The 20,663-nt window shown below is 39.9% G+C and overlaps 1 protein-coding gene across 1 annotated transcript in view; it reads right to left on the bottom strand.

Annotated features, from left to right (window-relative positions):
- Positions 1-20,663, bottom strand: part of PSMB7 (proteasome 20S subunit beta 7) — a 61,655-nt gene that overhangs the window by 26,076 nt on the left and 14,916 nt on the right. The window contains exon 6 of the mRNA XM_032634217.1: positions 7,374-7,432. Within this exon, the coding sequence (XP_032490108.1) occupies positions 7,374-7,432 (59 nt within the window). The remainder of the gene's footprint in view (positions 1-7,373; positions 7,433-20,663) is intronic.

The raw sequence follows: 20,663 nt of genomic DNA, 5'->3' as shown, positions 1-20,663 counted from the left end.
ATCTCCGGGCTATTGTAAATAGAGCTGCAATGAACATTTTGGTACATGACTCTTTTTGAATTTTGGTTTTCTCAGGGTATATGCCCAGTAGTGGGATTGCTGGGTCATATGGTAATTCTATTTGTAGTTTTTTAAGGAACCTCCATACTGTTCTCCATAGTGGCTGAACCAATTCACATTCCCACCAGCAGTGCAAGAGTGTCCCCTTTTCTCCACACCCTCTCCAGCATTTATTGTTTCTAGATTTTTTGATGATGGCCATTCTGACTGGTGTGAGATGATATCTCATTGTAGTTTTGATTTGCATTTCTCTAATGATTAATGATGTTGAGCATTCTTTCATGTGTTTGTTGGCATTCTGTATATCTTCTTTGGAGAAATGTCTATTTAGGTCTTCTGCCCATTTTTGGATGGGGTTGTTTGTTTTTTTGTTATTGAGCTGCATGAGCTGCTTGTAGATTTTGGAGATTAATCCTTTGTCAGTTGCTTCATTTGCAAATGTTTTCTCCCATTCTGAGGGTTGTCTTTTGGTCTTGATTATGGTTTCCTTTGCTGTGCAAAAGCTTTGAAGTTTCATTAGGTCCCATTTGTTTATTTTTGTTTTTATTTCCATTACTCTAGGAGGTGGGTCAGAAAGGATCTTGCTGTGATTTATGTCATAGAGTGTTCTTCCTATGTTTTCCTCTAAGAGTTTGATAGTTTCTGGCCTTACATTTAGGTCTTTAATCCATTTTGAGCTTATTTTTGTGTATGGTGTTCGGGAGTGATCTAATCTCATACTTTTACATGTACCTGTCCAGTTTTCCCAGCACCATTTATTGAAGAGGCTGTCCTTTCTCCACTGTACATTCCTGCCTCCTTTATCAAAGATAAGGTGTCCATATGTGCGTGGGTTTATCTCTGGGCTTTCTATCCTGTTCCACTGATCTATCTTTCTGTTTTTGTGCCAGTACCATACTGTCTTGATTACTGTTGCTTTGTAGTATAGTCTGAAGTCAGGGAGCCTGATTCCTCCAGCTCCATTTTTCGTTCTCAAGATTGCTTTGGCTATTCGGGGTCTTTTGTGTTTCCATACAAATTGCGAAATTTTTTGTTCTAGTTCTGTGAAAAATGCCAGTGGTAGTTTGATAGGGATTGCATTGAATCTGTAGATTGCTTTGGGTAGTAGAGTCATTTTCACAATGTTGATTCTTCCCATCCAAGAACATGGTATATCTCTCCATCTATTTGTATCATCTTTAATTTCTTTCATCAGTGTCTTATAATTTTCTGCATACAGGTCTTTCGTATCCTTAGGTAGGTTTATTCCTAGATATTTTATTCTTTTTGTTGCAATGGTAAATGGGAGTGTTTTCTTGATTTCACTTTCAGATTTTTCATCATTAGTATATAGGAATGCCAGAGATTTCTGTGCATTAATTTTGTATCCTGCTACTTTACCAAATTCATTGATTAGCTCTAGTAGTTTTCTGGTAGCATCTTTAGGATTCTCTATGTATAGTATCATGTCATCTGCAAACAGTGACAGCTTTACTTCTTCTTTTCCGATGTGGATTCCTTTTATTTCCTTTTCTTCTCTGATTGCTGTGGCTAAAACTTCCAAAACTATGTTGAATAAGAGTGGTGAGAGTGGGCAACCTTGTCTTGTTCCTGATCTTAGTGGAAATGCCTTCAGTTTTTCACCACTGAGGATGATGTTTGCTGTGGGCTTGTCATATATGGCCTTTATTATGTTGAGGAAAGTTCCCTCTATGCCTACTTTCTGGAGGGTTTTTATCATAAATGGGTGTTGAATTTTGTCAAAAGCTTTCTCTGCATCTATTGAGATGATCATATGGTTTTTCTCCTTCAATTTGTTAATATGGTTTATCACATTGATAGATTTGCGTATATTGAAGAATCCTTGCATTCCTGGAATAAACCCCACTTGATCATGGTGTATGATCCTTTTAATGTGCTGCTGGATTCTGTTTGCTAGTATTTTGTTGAGGATTTTTGCATCTATGTTCATCAGTGATATTGGCCTGTAGTTTTCTTTCTTTGTGACATCCTTGTCTGGTTTTGGTATCAAGGTGATGGTGGCTTCGTAGAAGGAATTTGGGAGTGTTCCTCCCTCTGCTATATTTTGGAAGAGTTCGAGAAGGATAGGTGTTAGCTCTTCTCTAAACGTTTGATAGAATTCACCTGTGAAGCCATCTGGTCCTGGGCTTTTGTTTGTTGGAAGATTTTTAATCACAGTTTCAATTTCAGTGCTTGGCACACTGTATTTTAAAAATAAATTTAAATTAAATAGGTGAACTAGAGTGGCTGTAGGGAAGAGAGGAAAGGGAACTGACTTGCAAGGAGAACTTCTGCAGTGAAGGAAATGTTCTGTCTTGATCTGACTGACGGTTACTTGCGCAATTACAAATGCCAAAATCTATCGCACTATACAGTTCAGATCTGTGCATTTTATTTTATGTAAATGATAACTCAATTTATAAAACAGTGAGCTGATGTAAAAGAAAATTTTCAAGAAAAATAACAGTAGAGGTGGCATCCAGACGTGGCAGAATCCTTAAATGTAGTATGCAAATGACAAGTTCAAGACTAGCCCTGTCCAATAGAAATATGTGAACCACATATTTAGTTTTAAATTCTCTAGTAGCCACATATAAAAAAGTAAAAATAGATGAAAAAAATTTAATAATATTTTTATTTAACCCAATATACTTAAAATAGTATCGTTACAACATGTAACCATATTACTAATGAGATATGTTTTTAAACTTTTGGACCCAGTCTCTGAAATCTGGGATGTGTTTTCTACTTACAGCACCTCTCAATTCAGACTAGCTACACTCAAGTGCTCAACAGCTACATGTGGTTGGTGGCTACCATACCAGACTGTGCAGCCAAAGACAATGAGAAAACATTAAAGGTTTTTAAGGAGGCAGGGACTTTCATTCCATAAATACTACAGTCTAGGCCCAGCACTGTCCAAGGCACAGGTTTGCAGTTTAAAAAAAAAGACTATGGGCTTTTCCTAATTTATTTGTTTTAACAATAAAGCCAAGAGTTTGTTTCATGAGTCTGGCCTAAAAATCACTGTTTGGCAAACGATTTGTAATTATGAGAGCCTGAAACTTCCCCTCCCCATGCAATTCTCTATGAAGTGAGCAGCAGTTACTGTCCTGGAGATCCATGCAAGACCTGACAGGCAGGTCTCCTGGGTTTGTTTGAGACATGTCCAGAATCCTTTCCCCTACTGAAGGGAAATAAGCAGACTTAGTCATTCCAACCCTTCAGTCTCAAAATAGGCAAGAAAGAAAAGTTATGGAGGGCTTCTTGCCACAGAAAGACAGAAAGCCTCCATGGAAAGAAGAAAACTAAAGTTGGGAAATTTGAAACCAAATGTTTCCATGAGTTCTATACAAATGCAGAGCCAGAAATGACACCCTGGCCGAATTCTCTTTCACAGCAAAGTCACTAAAACAGGGTTCTCTCAACTTTCCTAAGCAGTCTCGGCCTTCCACTGAAACCACATCACTTAATCGTCACCAGAAGAAAGCAGGGTGGCCAGCAGTTAGTTGCTTGTTCTTCACAATAATTTTATTATCTATTAATATCCCTTTAGATTTTTTTTTTTGGCAGTACGTGGGCCTTCACTGTTGTGGCCTCTCCCGTTGCGGAGCACAGGCTCCAGACGCGCAGGCTCAGCGGCCATGGCTCACGGGCCCAGCCACTCCGCGGCACGTGGGATCTTCCCGGACTGGGGCACAAACTCGTGTCCCCAGCATCGGCAGGCGGACTCTCAACCACTGCGCCACCAGGGAAGCCCTCCCTTTAGATTTTTAAAAGTATTACCATTGCCTTCTATTTACTTTTAAACTCACTTCACTGGAGAAGCAAGTACTACCTTCTCCTTAATCAACTGACTTTTTTTGATTGTCAGTCTGTGTCAAGTGTCAATAAGTTCAGTGAATAAAAACCACTCACCTGAAATTGTAAATTTAATTAACAATCTGAAATGGGAATTCAGTCAACCTGTTTCAAGCTCTCGCAGCTAATACAAAACAACAAGTGCTCTGAATTATAGATAAAATTGATCTAAGGAACACAACTCTTCAGACTGATAATATCAGAAATTTTATTGAAGGGATGATTCACATTTCCCTTTGCTTCCCTAAATCAGCAATATTAAGTTCATGGCCTTTGAATCATTTCAAATCCAAAGTCTAAATAAATAATATAAAATTACTTTAGCAGTGTTAAAATCACTTTTTTTTTACATCTTTATTAGAGTATAATTGCTTCACAGTGGTGTGTTAGTTTCTGCTTTATAACAAAGTTAATCAGTTATACATATACATATGTTCCCGTATCTCTTCCCTCTGGCGTCTCCCTCCCTCCCACCCTCCCTATCCCACCCCTAGAGGCGGTCACAAAGCACCCAACTGATCTCCCTGTGCCATGCGGCTGCTTCCCCCTAGCTTACGTTTGGTAGTGTATATATGTCCATGCCACTCTCTCACTTTGTCACAGCTTACCCTTCCCCCTCCCCATATCCTCAAGTCCATTCTCTAGTAGGTCTGTGTCTTTATTCCTGTCTTACCCCTAGGTTCTTCATGACATTTTTTTCCCTTAAATTCCATATATATGTGTTAGCATACGGTATTTGTCTTTCTCTTTCTGACTTACTTCACTCTGTATGACAGACTCTAGGTCTATCCACCTCACTACAAATAGCTCAATTTTGCTTCTTTTTATGGCTGAGTAATATTCCATTGTATATATGTGCCACATCTTCTTTATCCATTCATCTGATGATGGACACTTAAGTTGTTTCCATCTCCAGGCTATTGTAAATAGAGCTGCAATTAACATTTTGGTACATGACTCTTTTTGAATTATGGTTTTCTCAGGGTATATGCCCAGTAGTGGGATTGCTGGGTCATATGGTAGTTCTATTTGTAGTTTTTTAAGGAACCTCCATACTGTTCTCTATAGTGGCTGTACCAATTCACATTCCCACCAGCAGTGCAAGAGTGTTCCCTTTTCTCCACACCCCCTCCAGCATTTGTTTCTAGATTTTTTGAGGATGGCCATTCTGACTGGTGTGAGATGATATCTCATTGTAGTTTTGATTTGCATTTCTCTAATGATTAATGATGTTGAGCATTCTTTCATGTGTTTGTTGGCAGTCTGTATATCTTCTTTGGAGAAATGTCTATTTAGGTCTTCTGCCCATTTTTGGATTGGGTTGTTTGTTTTTTTGTTATTGAGCTGCATGAGCTACTTATAAAAATTTTGGAGATTAATCCTTTGTCAGTTGCTTCATTTGCAAATATTTTCTCCCATTCTGAGGGTTGTCTTTTGGTCTTGTTTATGGTTTCCTTTGCTGTGCAAAAGCTTTGAAGTTTCATTAGGTCCCATTTGTTTATTTTTGTTTTTATTTCCATTTCTCTAGGAGGTGGGTCAAAAAGGATCTTGCTGTGATTTATGTCATAGAGTGTTCTGCCTATGTTTTCCTCTAAGAGTTTGATAGTTTCTGGCCTTACATTTAGGTCTTTAATCCATTTTCAGCTTATTTTTGTAAAATCACTTTTAATGTACCTCATGCTTTCAACTTTCTATGCAATTCTCATTTTTCTTTAACATATGGAAGTCCCAATCAATTGGAAACAGACACAGCTTTCAAGAAAATTTGAAAAGATTAATGTGGTTTAAAGGAGGGCCTGACACTACTGAGGTGATTTTCTAAATGAAAATCATCAGTCTTTCTCTCTATACCTGCATTAGTTCTAATGGATTTGTGGAGCATTAGGAATTCCTCTCCTTTAGTTTGAAAACTGGGAGATCGTTTTTAATTTTTCTTTTTAAGTGACCTAGTATATCTTATTTTTCCTCTGTACTTAAGAACCCCAAACAGAAAATAATGCTGATATGGGAATAAATGTTCACATTGAGAAATGAGAACAGAATTCTAATCTCATTTACAGTTGATACTTGGACCTGTTTACTATTCTTAATTGGAGCAAGACTATTGTTTCTAGTACAAAACACCTATAGCTAAATTCTATCTTTAGTCACATGTTTTAATTCCTGCAGATAATTCAAGAAAGGGGAGAAAACTAGCCATCAGTGACCAAGTCCCTTACATGTGCTATCCTCAAATATCAAGGATGTAGTGGCTTCTGGCAGGAGACCCCTGTTCTGGCTGAGCAGCATCCACGACCCTACATTCTCTGCTCTCCTGGCACTTGGCCCAAACCTGAAGATCAGAGAGCTTCAGAGCTCCAATGACACTTGATGCTCTAAAGACAATGAGCTAGAGAAGAACAAAAACTTTTAAACATGCAATCTTTTCCAAAGATGATTAGGCATAAAGCATTGTCAAAAAGTAATTCCCAGAAACACCCGCTGGTATCTACACAAAACACTACTGCAAAAGCAGGAAGAGCAGAAACCTACATATTAAGGAATAGGGCAAACCACTCATAAACAGCCTAATAACTGTTGAAAACAAGTTGATACTACCCATGAAAAAATTAACATCTATCAAAAAAACAAGGGCAGATGATGAGGGCTGCCTTCAGGACGTAATGTGCCTACAAGCTAGTTCAGCAGCGAGGATAAAGCACAGTGGAGGAATAACATGGTACCATAAAGTATCCAAGCATACTGAACACTCCTTCCAAAGCGACAATGAAAGACCTGTGGCTTGTTCTTGGAGATTTTGGGGTCCTAGGGGGTTGCTTAATGGAGGTACATCTATCATTAAAGCAGACACAGGTGGAATGTCATTCAGAAGATACCACCCTCCCCACTACCAAAGAAAATATAATAAAAGAATCTCTTATAAATATATGTGAGACACCAGATACATACATCATGCTCTGATAACAGGCCACTACACACATGGTATTGTCCCCATCTTCCGCCAAATGCAGAACAACCTATAGGGATTTTTCAAACTGCCCGCATTTTCAGGCCAGGTCTGTGTGACATGCAAAGACATACATAGTTTCTCTATTCTTAGTGAAAAAACAAAACACCTGTCATTTTGAGATATTGTGATAACGCATAAGAAAACATGCTACACTGCAGCAGCATTTACAGCCAAGAAGATTCCCAGACAGCCCAAAGGCCAGAGCAAAAAGCTGAACAGTACAGGCTCCTCAAGCCTGAGGGAGGGCATAGCAGGCCACTCCAAAGTGAAGCTTTCCCAAGTAACCAGTCTTCTCAGCAAACATAGTACCTGTGCCAAAGAGCATTCCAACTAACAGCAGTGCTGTTCAAACTTCGGAGGAATCAGCAATCAATTTGTAAATGTCCAACATACAACTAGAAAGATAATGTGAAAGAGAATAAAACTGTAGGAACTTACATACCTCCATATCTGGCCTAAATTTATCTTCAAACACGGCCATTGCTGCTAAGGAGCCAGAACCTGTAGGAAAAAAGATGCATTTTTAGCATATTTACCAACTCCCAGCTTCTCCATCTCAAGTTTACCTCGGGGCAGCAAAAATGGCAAAACACACCCAATGTCACATTCAAGTACAATGTAAATATTAACACTACAGGGCCACAAAAACCAGGTAAACACTGCTCTTCAAAAGCCTGGAGTCACACTTACCACTATCTCGGGTAAACCTGCAACTGGCCCTACTTCTACTATTGACAGGAGTAACTGTAAATTATTCACAATAAAATCCTGAAGCATGAAAATGAGGTTATGGATAATTTGTATTTGTTCAAAACGTGAATGCCACATAATTTCATATATCCTGTGCTGTGACTCTTGTGCTCCAAAGCTGTGCCTTAGCAGGCTGCTGGGTATAGCGCTAAATACCAAGCCAGTTAGAAAGAATAGATTGTTTTAATGAGCTGGCCCCGGTAGAGTCACCTTGACACACGGGGAAGAAACTACAGCACCAGCAATGGTAATAGGACTGTGAGCTACGGCCACCAGGTTATTCCAGCTACAACTGTAAAACACTTTATTATGTGGCATTTATTTGGAGCTATTATTTTTAGCTCGTACGTTGAGGAGTAACAGCTGAGTAGACAAAATGACAGACAAAGAAACAAAAATTTATTATCACAATAGCAAATGGCTGAAAGGTTATGCTGCACAGATATTAACAGACAGCAAATTTCTCCCTACAAAAGCAGGATGTAAAGGCATTACAAATAAGTATGGGCTCCCTTTGAATGGATATAAAAGGCAGCTCAGCACTATGAAAATTTAAACTTGTTTTGTTCAGAAACCAGAGAATGTTTAGAAAACCATCATCTTGTCTTTACAGGGTCCTGGCAATATTTTAGGATACTCTACTTTTGGAGAGAGGATAGAGTTGCCCACAATTTTTTACTCCAATTAGAAGATTTTTTTGGCATTTATTACTTTTTAATTTGTTTTGCGTAACACTATCTATTTAGCTGGGTCACAGAGAAAACCATATTTTCTATTTAAAATGATTTGTGTACATCGCTTGACCACCTCAATGGTTTAGCAAAGGAAAAAGGCAGCGATTAAACAGTTTCAAATGAGGTGTCCTGCTGATTTTATCAAGTCTGCTGAATGTATAATGAAAAAGGAGAAGCTGACAGCATCGCTGCATTGAGAAAATACAGACTACCTTATCTGAACCATTTAAGGAGGTCCAATTATAGATCAAATTTAAAGGGTAGAAACAGCAGATTTACAGACACAAATCAATGAACATGGTAATCCCAATGAATACGACAGATACTCCTGTTAGGGAATATTGCTGTGGTTGAGGATCATTACCTTCACAGCACCGGATACATTGCATCTAAAGCAGGGGGAAGCTATGAGCGTAGACGGCATTACGGGCAATGACTATTCATTTAAGCTTTGGGAGCAAAAGGCAACCCCATTTTCCCCTCTCACAATTTTTTCTCCACACACACACAAAAAAAACAAAAGGAACCTAAAGAGATATTAAAAGCCCTTTAGAAAGGAAACAGAAATTAAACAGATATAAAACTAGTGTACCCAAATAAAACTAGATATATATACACAAATTCACCAAAATCAAACCTTGCAATTTCATAGTTTATGTGTCCTGGAAATAGAGTCAAAGTTCACCAATGTTTTGTGACTCACATTTACTCTGAGTTTCAGGGATCAAGGGGGGAAAGTAACCTGTTTTAAGGCATTGGTGAGAACCAGTCTCAGACTTCGTAGTAAAAAAACGAGCTGGTTTTGTATGGAAAACAAAGGACAACTGTCACGAAGAAACAAGAAAATTGCAAATCAGGAAACCTCAGGAAAAAAATACTTCTTTTCCAACCTGGTCCAAGAATGTCTCTGCAAAGAGCCCAAGGGTAAACGCACCAGAGGCCAGAAATACACATTAGAAAAGGACAGGGGAAGGACGGCTATTTACCTAAGAGCTAACAATTTTATGGAAAACTGTAATCAATTACTGTAAAAGGGGAAACACAACTTACCTTAAAGACATCTTTCCCTAAAGACTACTAGGCCTGTATTTTCTCCTGGGCCATCCTTTCTTTCGCAGTTTCACAAGAAATTAATTTTACTCTAATTTTTCCCAGGCACATATATTTCCTTCTACTTAGCTTCACCTAATACTTTAAGAAATGAAAAATATTTCCCTCCTAATAATTCTTCCGTTATCAAAAGCTTTTTTTCATGAGAAACACCACCACAGAAAAAATTTCCATAAGTGGAAGTACATGCTAAATCTAAATTCTTAGAACAAAAAGTGTCTATCAATGTAGTGATGCTTCTCATCACAGTGATTTTTTTTTTTTTTAGAGTGGAAGGTGTAGAAGAGTTAAACATAGAAAGGACACAGGGATCCCTATTACACTGTATTTCTGCTTCCCCATTTACATCACACACCCCCAAAACACACACACCAACTTACACACATACACACACATACATGCAGGCACACATGCACGTGCACAGAGTTGAGATGTTTTCAGGAAAACAGGAGCTTGCTAAACTGCCTGATTCTGCCTGAGATCAAAGATAAGTGGACTCCAAATAAACTTGAAAAGAAGGGGAAATTCAACATTAAAAACAATTTCTAAATCACTTTCAAATTACTCCTGCTCCTAGCATTTTTAGGAAAGGAGGACTTTGGCGCCCCCTTTTCAGAAGTACACAGAAGTGCTAGGAAATGGAGTGCAATTGACTTTGTCAACAGGTTTCTAGGAAACTCTGAATGTGTGTCTGCTGCTTAGAAAAGAGAAGACAGAATTTCAAATATGACTGCAAATGCCCAAAATGGCAAGAGAACAACATGCAAATCCTCACATAATTTCAAGGCAATGCAAACGGGGGAAGGAACAAGGAGTTTGCCATTAAAAAGAAAAAAGATGGTAAACTCAATGAGACAGGTCTTTTTAAATAATTTCAATTCAAGTTTCCCAGATTTTATTTCAATGCCACTTAAAACTATATATAATAAATCATCAAATTCCATAGTAATAGAGCAGCCATTTGACTCACAAAATGTTTAAATATAATATCCCATTTTCCCCATAAACCATAATAATGTCCACAGACATTCCATGATTTCAGCATCAACCTATTAACCTGGCACTCTCATACCCAAAACCAAGGCAAAAATCCTCTGAAGGATTTACCCTGATTTTTTTATTCCAAAAACAAGGCCACCTTAGACAATCAGTCAGAACGGCCTGGTTTCCCATTAAGGAATAAACAAACAGAAAAGCCAGGGGACAGTGTACCGGGTATAGGGGGCTCTGCTTTAGACAGTGGGCGTGTCAGGTGAAGGAAATGGATGTCAGAGGGAATATGCTTTCCACAAACGCAGGACGAGCTCTAAGAGCAAGGGGTACAAGACCTGCCCTCAATTTCTCTTATAGGAGAGAGGAGGAAGCCAAGAGAGAAGAACAAGAGCATTCTGTTTGGGCACCCACCGTGGGCCACACATCGTATGTTGTCATTTGGTCATCCTCACAGCAACCCAGTGAAGTGATAAAGCTTCTTGTCTAGGATTACAGGACTAACAAGCACAGGGCAGGATTCCTGTCTCAGGTGTGACCCTATGTCACTCTCTCAAACAGAAAGTTCTACAGGCCACAATATAGTTCAGAGCAGACACACATGACCTTCCATGACCAGGTCTCTGGCTCGCTCAGCCCCTCCTCCTCCCCAATGTACACACACACTTGACACTCTACCAACATTAAACCGACAAGAATTTCCTAAATGCCCAGACCATTTCAAGCCTATCCCACCTTGGCACGTGCTATTCCCTCTGCCCCCTTGACAGTCCACAGAACTCCGAGGCACCCATCCAACCCCAACTGTGAGATGACTTCCTCCTAGAAGCCTTCCTTGACCACCACACCCCCATGAGAGTTTATCACTCTCATCTCTGCCAGCTGTCCATCCCTTCGCAGCTGCATCCGCCATACCTAGCAGTCTCTGGCACACAGTGAGCACTAAATAGAATTTGCTACATTAGGCTGGGCTGATTTGAGTACAACGGTTCAAATGGAGGAGCCGGGGAAACGGAGCTGGCCCTGAAGGAGTGACAGCAATAAATGCCTTGATAAAGTGTAAAAGAACATTTATTACCTAATTTATCATACCGGGGTGAATATAAGACAAACTCAAATGTAAAGCAAGTCAATTTTCAAAAGAAAAGAAGCCTTTAAACCCACAAAACCATGTCCTATTATACGTCCCAGTCTGGTCTGAACTCTATGATATCACAGGAATGAAACGCCCTCCTTGGATTTCTGCATTTTTCTACCAAAGCTCTGTCTCATCAGTAGTTTCCAGGTAGCTGCTCCTTAGCAACCTCCACCAAGTCTGCCTTTCTCAGCCCACCCACAGTTACTAGAAGCCAGCTTCCAGAACAAAGCTCTTCAAAACAGCAATACGAGGTACAATCCAGTGACCAGCATTTAGAGAGAGGGTGTGCACGACACTGTGACGGCTACCGAGTTACCCACTGACTTGCCTCTGCACCCACCGTCCTTCCCCAAGCTCACCCACGCCATCCACACACACCCATCTGCTCAACCACCAACTCCCAAACCGCCCAGCACGCAGGCTGTGGGGAGAGACAGGGATGGGGGGAAGGGTACGCAACTCAGCCCTCTTTCATCCACGAGGGACAGAAACTGCTCTGCACCCCCTGATCCACTGCAGCCACCTGGGTGGGCACCGCCTTACCCAGGCTGTCCAGGTTTGATGCTTATTAAAAGAATTCAACAGACGCCCCTGTGAGTCCCAGAAAGCACAGTCTTGCTCCCCATCTCTGACTGCCAGGGCCTGACTCACCCTCAGACCTTCAAGATGACTCCATGGGGCACCCACACTGCAGACTTCCAGGAGAAGAGGGCTCAGGCATAAACGCCACAAGGGTCACATCTCCAACCATGCTTTTCTTTTTTTCTTTTTTTTTTATATGTTGGGGGTAGGAGTTTATTAGTTTATTTATTTATTTTTGCTGTGTTGGGTCTTCGTTTCTGTGTGAGGGCTTTCTGTAGTTGTGGCAAGCGGGGGCCCCTCTTCATCAGGGTGCGTGGGCCTCTCACTATCGCGGCCTCTCGTTGCAGAGCACAGGCTCCAGACGCACAGGCTCAGTAGTTGTGACCAGCCATGCTCTTAAAATGAAGTATCTGTCTTATTAATAATAAGCGACTGGCTTAAAAAAAAAAAGACTAACACCTGTAAACAATGAAAAATATAAGCCCTGAAACTCAGAGAAATATGTGCAACACACAGGGCATTAATAAGTAAAAAGAGCTCACAGATAAATAACATCAATACACCAACAGAGAAAAGGACACTGCAGTTTACAGAAAAGAAAAAAAGCAGAGGCCTATACACATTTAGAGACACTGTTCAAGTTCACTAGTAATCAAAGAAATATAAATTGAAACTAAATAGCCATTTTTTGGCTTTTAGATTAGCAAAAATTAAAAAGAATAATACCCAGTGCTGACAAAGATGTAGTAAAAAGGGCAATCTAACATTCTTGTAGAAGCACAAATGGATAGAACTTTTCTAACACACAATTTAGAAACATCAATCAGAAAGCATAAAGCTATATACACACCCACCAAACCTGCAATTCTGCTAGAAACATATTCTAAAGAAATAAATGGATAAGTACCCAAATGACATTATGATCGCTGTTTAAATTAGAAAAAAGCAAAAGTAACAACAGCAACAGTAACAAAAACTGGAGGTAAATGTAAAGGTCCAACACCAACAATCAGGAGATAGGGAAAATAAAAAAATACTATATACATGGTGATTAAATATAATATTTTTTGGCAATGTCCATGATACAATATTTACTGAGGGAAAAACATGTTCCCAAGCAAAATTAACAGATATGTTTACATAATACATATTATACACATCTGGAAGAAAATTTTTTAAAATTATGCTTATTTCTGGGTGGTGCTACATTCTTTTGTTTATTTGTGTTTTCTTATTTTTTTTCAAAGACAATGCATTACTTACAATTTTTTAAGATATACACTTGGAAAAAATAAGAATTCAACTTTGTTAAGGGATTAAAAAAAAAAAAAGCCAAAAGACCAAGACCTTGCCAGCTGTCACAGTCTTGCTATGTAACAGCAGCAGCAGGCAGCTTAGTCCTGAAATCTGTACACAGGGGCCTGAAGGTCAACCCACGCATGCGTCAACAGTCCCAAGGAACAACAGCAGTCAATCATCACAAATAAACACACCATGTCTCTCCACCACAGTCCTTAGGAGGGCTTCCTTAGAACAGGCACCAAAATTTTTTAAAAAGAGATAAAATCATCTTAACAATGAAGTACTTTGAGCATATCAGCGCCAAGCCAGATCTCACTTATCCAGGAGTATACTATGTGGCAAACAAATTACTAAACAGACCACAACAGACACAGTCCACGTGGTGTTTTATGAAATTTCAAAGCACAGTCACATGAGTTTTGTCTGCTCCTCAGACATGGCAGGTAAATGCAGTCCCATTTCACAGGAGGGAAGACTGAATTTTGGAGATAAGGAACTTGCCCAGATCACACAGCTAGTGATTAGCAAATCTGGGAATGTGAGCCCCAATCATCCTAAATTTAAAGTGTCCAACACTGCTTCTGTTCCACGTGCTGCCTCTTAAATTACAAAGCCAAATGCTTGAAATTAAGATTAGCAAGTAAGCATGGAAGCAGCTCTATTTTCTTAACTCTCCACCCCCAAAAGCATGCTTTCTAACTTACTTTTTGCTCAGATTACAGCAGAATGATTTCCACACATCTGGATACAGTTAATTTGTGTTGTTTTGCTTGGAAATTCAAATGAGACTGGGATTTCAGTTAAATGTTTTAAATGATTAAACAGATGCCATTCACTATTTAGCAATGCTGTTCAAGTATCTAAGCATTTATTTTTAAATAGCCCCATTCAAAAAAAATAAAATAAAACAATGAAATTAGTCTCCATTTTCTAAACCCTCTGAGAGTGTTTCTGATTTTAGTTTATCAGCATTAGTATTAGTAGTTCAATTTGAATCCTAACTTTTTCTGAGAGAACAATCCAACTCAGGACAAAATTTGAAATGTAGCAAGAAAATTTTACTAAGATATTGCTTTTACTTGCTCTATATATTTTAAAAAATACCTCCATTAATATGGCTTAAGGATAGTGGGAATTTTTTTAAACCATGAAACGTGTTATTTTTATACATGTCAGGGTTCACTCAAGTATGAAATCAAACTTGGCAATTCTAGAACCTATTTTATCAGACATGCTGAAGAAACTATAAAAGACAAATAATTTTCTAAAACATGCTGCTCTAAGTCAAGCTCTAGGAAGGATCTGAAAGCCAGCAGGTAGAAATCTACTTTTTCTAATAAGGTCTAGGCTCACAAATTCTCACACTGGGGAAGGGAAAATATTTACCCTTAGGACCTTATCGGTCCCAGACCCTAACTCATGTGATGCAGGTATTTCCTCATTTTACAGACACGGAAACTGAGGCTCAGCTGATTTAAAGGCAATAAGGGGAGCCAAGATTCAAATCTAGGTCTTGTGGCTCTTTAGCCCATGCACTTTTCAGAAGGGCAACTCTCCACTCATTCTTTCAAACCAACCACCCCAGGTGCCCACTGAGCGGCAGGCTCTGGAACACGGATGCAAAAGATGCGGCACAGCTGAGCTTCCTGCCTGTTTTCCCACAGCACACCACTGAGGCCCTCCCAGCCCTGCACGACTGCCAAGCTGCTCCAGGCGGCACCACCACAGCAAGCACAAGGTGAACGGTGCCCCAGAAACTACAGGACAGCAGCCCTACTGCCCTGGCTGCCTCCCTGCACAAAGGGGAAGATGATAGAATGCGTCTTCCTCATAGGTCGGCTGAGACCTGAATGAGACGGCACAAGTAAAACAGAATGCCTGGCACATAGTAAAAGCTCAATAAAAGTCAGCTGTTACAAATACTCTAACACAAGGTCCCCGTCCTCCAGGGGCTCTTTTATACAATCATTCTCAACAAGTCTCAGGTCTTTAACAGAAATGGAGGTCTTTAAAATTTCTTCTCTCAAAGTCATGAAGTTCTGAGAGGCAGCAGGAAATGGATTTCTAACTGCTTTTCCCCCAAATCAATTCAACCAGATCTTTTCAGGAAAAGAGCTGCTCCTTCTGCTAAGAAGTGGTCCATTTTAAGCACCCAAGGACCTGTTTGCCACCGTGGCCTGCCAAGGTGTAAGATGTATGCAGCGATAAAAGAGTAACACCAAGAACTTTCTCATCCATCAGTGTCAGCTCTCCCTGACAGAGTGCTTATTCACACTTGCTCATTGTTAGTCAACTGGCCACTCATCCTGGACAAAATTTGGTGCTCTCCACAGACCCACAGATGGGGATCATTTTTCAGTCTGTTTCTGTCTACAAGGTCTGGTCTCCTGGTGTTGGTGCCTGCTCTGGAAGCCAATACTGCCAATGTGTGAAGAGCTGATTCATGAAAATAAAACAATGTTGGTGTCGGGGGACCACATTCAGCCACTAGAGAGCAGTGGAACTCCTCTTAGAGCTTGGGAAAACTCAGACACTGACTTGAAATGGTTTAAATGTATGCATGCATTTCATTTTAAGTCTTGGCCAAAAGCTTCCAGGAGAGGCAGGCCAAGCAATCAGACAATCTTGCATGGGTTGCTGAAATCCAGATTTGCCCTCTGTCAGCATAAGCAGTTTAATTTGATGTTTTCACTCCTGAGTAGGCACTGAGTATTACATTTAAACCCCTCGTGAGGGGAAAGAATGCTTCCTTTTCATCAGCAAATGTACCTCAATGTCATTTTATCCCCAATGAAAATATACATATATAAATATTCCATTTAATATGCTAAGAAATAGATTTTAAAGCATCCAACAACATTTCATTCAGAAACTAATTTCTCAAAAAATGCAGTTCCTTTTCTAAATGTAATGTAGTCAAAAAGGAGTTAAATTTCACTCTACGTAAATAATGTAAAACACTACTCGAAGAGAACAGGGATTTTTCTTATAATTGCAACTGCAATGTCTCATTGACCTGACAGGTTATAAACACTTATTCTTAAGAAAAGACTAACATTTGGGGCATTCAGGCCTAAAAAGTGAAAGGCTGTGTTTTATTAATGTATTTTAATGAAATGCCACAAGGTATGAGGACAGAAAACTGTTCTCCTTCAAACAGAGGAGTCATCACCTAACCCTATGTGTAAAGGATAAGATGGAGGATGAAAATTACCTTAAAATTACCTCTCCTAATCATCAGGCTCCCACAATCATCAGGCCCCACCAGGAAACTAGCTCTCACTCAGCACTGCAGAGCGCGGGGCACACACTTCTCTCCTGCTGCAGGAGTTCGAGGCAGTTAGAGCTGACAGGTCTTTCAAAGGCACCCTTTACTCTGGCCCGCATTTCAAAATATCTTCCCAAACTGCAAGTTAATCCCTTTGCGGGCCTTTTCCAAGTTTTCCTGTCCCTTAGAACCCTCTAGGACAAAGGACTACAGAGTTTAATAATTTATAAAAACACACTTAGTCTTAATTGTAAGTAAAGGTTTATCTGTCCATAGAGCCTTGTGCAAACAATAAGTCCTATTTACCGGAAAAATGTGCAAAACACTGTTACATATATTTTTTCACTTTATTCATCTGTGGACTAGATGGCATTATCTCCACTTTATAGATGCAAAAAAACAAAACAAAAAAAACTAAGGTCAGAGAGGTAAAGGAACCTAACCAAAAACACACAGCTAGTAATGGCAGATCTGGTTGCCAACAAATCCCTAGTTACATGACCTCCACATGAAAAGTCTTCTGATGTATAAAATGACTTTCCACTTGGTCTGTCCAACAAGAAAGTAAAAGATCATCAAGCACCAGGTTACGAGAATGTAAAGGCACTTTTTGTAGTAGGGCCAATTCTGAAACAAAAGCAGGTAAAGATGAACTAATTAACCCCACTCTCTCTGAAATGGGGTTTAAAAAGCAAAGGACTTAAAACTGTGTGCATTGCATTTAAGTTCTGAAATGTACTCCTAGCAAGGGCTTTTATTTGGTTATAGACTAAGGACTGAACTCAAATCACAAAAGACTTCATGGTGAAATGTCAGAGCAGAAAAAACAGGAGGAAGAGCACCCTAACATTAATTCAATATCTCACTATTTTACCTACGAGACATTTAATATTTTCTACACAGAATCAAGAACAAAGTCTACTCTAATTAGAACAGATAAAGAACCACCAAGGACTGGCTCTGTTACATTCCCTGAAACAACATGATGACTTGCAGAAGTAAATATTTTCTCATCTCCTAACATAATGGCACCATCTATTGGCTTAGTACCACCATTGCAGCAACCAGGAATCAAGATGCATAACCCAACTTTCTTGGGCTTTTGGTTCCCAGCTGCTTAATTCCTGGCATTCCATAGTGGTACAAATTTTAAGATATAACATCCATGCATCACACATTTTAAATCTTCTGAAATTCATTTTATATATATTAATCAAAGCAGGAAAAACTGCCAGAAAAATCTCAGAACACAGAACTGCACACAGAATGTGTTAGCACTAAAATTATCAGGACACCATGCATCAAACATCAATGATGTTCTACACACAAAGATTTTTACATGTGGTTATCTCACTTAATCCTCACACATTACCCATGGAACAGATCCTCTAACCCCCATTTTCCTGAAGGAGAAATCAACACTCACAGTCAAACAACTAATAAATGTTGGACTTAGATCTGAACCCAGTATGACTACAAAGCCCAGCTCTTTTCACTATCTCACCCTACTTCAGAAAATTAAAAACAACTCCAGAGCAACAGATGCAGGGGAAAAGCATATAGTGCTTTACAGAGCGTGTTCACACACGTGACATGGCAGCATCCCAATAACCCAGTGACCTTCAAGTCAAAAAAAAATCAGCTTCTTTTTAGAAATGAGGGGTTTGAGGTTCAGAGAGGTTAGGTGATGACTAGCTCTGGTCAATCAGGGCTGTGACTGAAGCCAGGGCTTCCATCTCTTTCTCTAGCATTCTAGGTAATACCTCAGCTGGCTACAGAAAAGCCGGCTCTGGATGGTCACTGGCTGTATAGACAAAGCTCCCACCAGGATGGGGTTCCCGCCACCGCATAGTCCTTGACCCACAGAGATCAGGGGACAAGACTCACTCCAGTCCTGATGGAGACCCATGCTTACAGAACGCCTGCACAGTCACCTGGCCCACACTAGTCAGGAGAAAGAATTTCCAGCAACACTAGAGCTACAAGGTCACGTGCCCTCTGAGGCTTTTACGTGGGCCTACAAACTAAACACAGTGCTGCTGAGTTCACATCTGACTTCGGCACTGAAAATGAATGTGGAAGAAATACTTGCCACCTTATAGTGCACTGATTTGATACAGCACAGGACAATCTTTCAAATCGAGTCATGTGGAGATAACAAAATGTCTGCACAAAGGTTGCACTTCAGTGTAAAAATATGGAGAAATGGCAGGTCTGAATTCCCTACTGATGTTCCTAAGTTCCAACTTAATTCTAAGACTCTTCTTTGCCCACAAGGTGAGACATCTGGTATGTTTACTACTCTGTCCCGAATCTTTTTAATTGCTAGGGGGCTCAGTAAACTGGGACTTGAGGTACATTCCAGTAATTAGGAAATTGTATAACCAGTTTATCTAGAGATAGAATTTTACCTGGACGGCCCTGGCAGTGACCCAAAGTCTTCCCCAATGGTGCATATCAATGTTTATTCCTTAAGTTAGTATTCCTAAATTGTCCAAGGGCCTCATTTCCAGGAATGTCGTGCTTTAAATTTCATTCATATTAATTCTCTATGTGAATAAGTGGGCAAAATAAAAATTTTATATTATGTTGCCAATGCAGCTACAAGGAACACTGCCAAACTAACAGCAAAAGATGGTCCCCAAGCTTCTCCTGACAGTACTTCAGTTTGCTTAATAAAGAAAAGCTGGCAAGTTAAAAGAAAAAGCTAATTAATCTGAGAATTAAAAGAACCCGTATTTTGTCTATAAAAAAAACTATAACCCTTTTCCCTTTCTTACTAAAGAAAAGTCAAAAATCTTGCCTGGTTTTCCACAATCACACTAATCAACCACCTGCAGTCTCTTACAAATTATTTTCTTAAAAAATAAATAATTTAATGAAACCTAAGGGGTCCTTTCTTCTTTTCTGAGAATGGACCAAAACACATTTCGTCTGGACCACATGCCACACACTACTCACAGCAATAACAAAGCCAAGGGGGAAAAGTCACAGAGACCAGGGCTCTCATGCCAGATCATTCACCTCCAGGCTGTGTGACCCCAGCATACCTCTCTGAGCCTCAATTTCCTCACCCTCAAGACAGGGATGACAGTACCCACTTCACAGCAGTGCAAAGACTAAATCAGTCAAGTGTCTCACAACAGTTGCTGGCGATGCAGCTGGCAAGCTGCTGGACGAACACTGCTATCATTATGGCCAACACCCCGTTCACAAAAAAGGTTTTAGGGAGGGCCACACCACGAGGAGTTTGATACCCTCTTCTCTTAAGCAAACCCTTGGGAAAGCAAGCCCTCAGCGAGGAGGCTCCTGGACCCTGTGCTCAAGGAGCTGTGCCAGCATGTTAGAGATGCGCAGGACAAGACAGGTGTCTTCTATTCGATATAAATTAGTAGGAGTAGCCTTCAGGCACCTGGCTAGTCGCCAATACAGGCCCATGGGTAGACAAAACGTAGACACCCTTGTCTTACAGGTAATTTGTAGCTTCCAGCTCTTACTGTCAAATCACTCAGGAAAAAGAAAAGATTCATTACAAAGTTGTATTTTTATTTCTTATAATAAAAAACTCCTACTTTCACTAAAACATGAGAATTTACATGAAATATTCATTTTCTCACTTACACCACACTTACGGAAAGCCTCAATCCCACAGGGAATGTTAACGTTCTGTGGGCACATTTCAGTTAGGAGGGCCTTCTATTTTATCTGTAGTTGGAGGTTTGGTTTGCAGCTCACCCAAAATAAGTCACATGAATTAAAACAAAACCACCAAATTTTGGCACTTCTGGGGTTCTCTCAATATCCAGCTCCCCATCCCCTCAAAAAATAAAAAAAAAAAAGAAAGAAAAACCACCACCA

The sequence above is a fragment of the Phocoena sinus genome, chromosome 6, assembly GCF_008692025.1.
Source record: "Phocoena sinus isolate mPhoSin1 chromosome 6, mPhoSin1.pri, whole genome shotgun sequence".
Taxonomy (NCBI): Eukaryota; Metazoa; Chordata; class Mammalia; order Artiodactyla; family Phocoenidae; genus Phocoena; species Phocoena sinus.
This window is presented reverse-complemented; position numbering and strand designations above follow the sequence as displayed.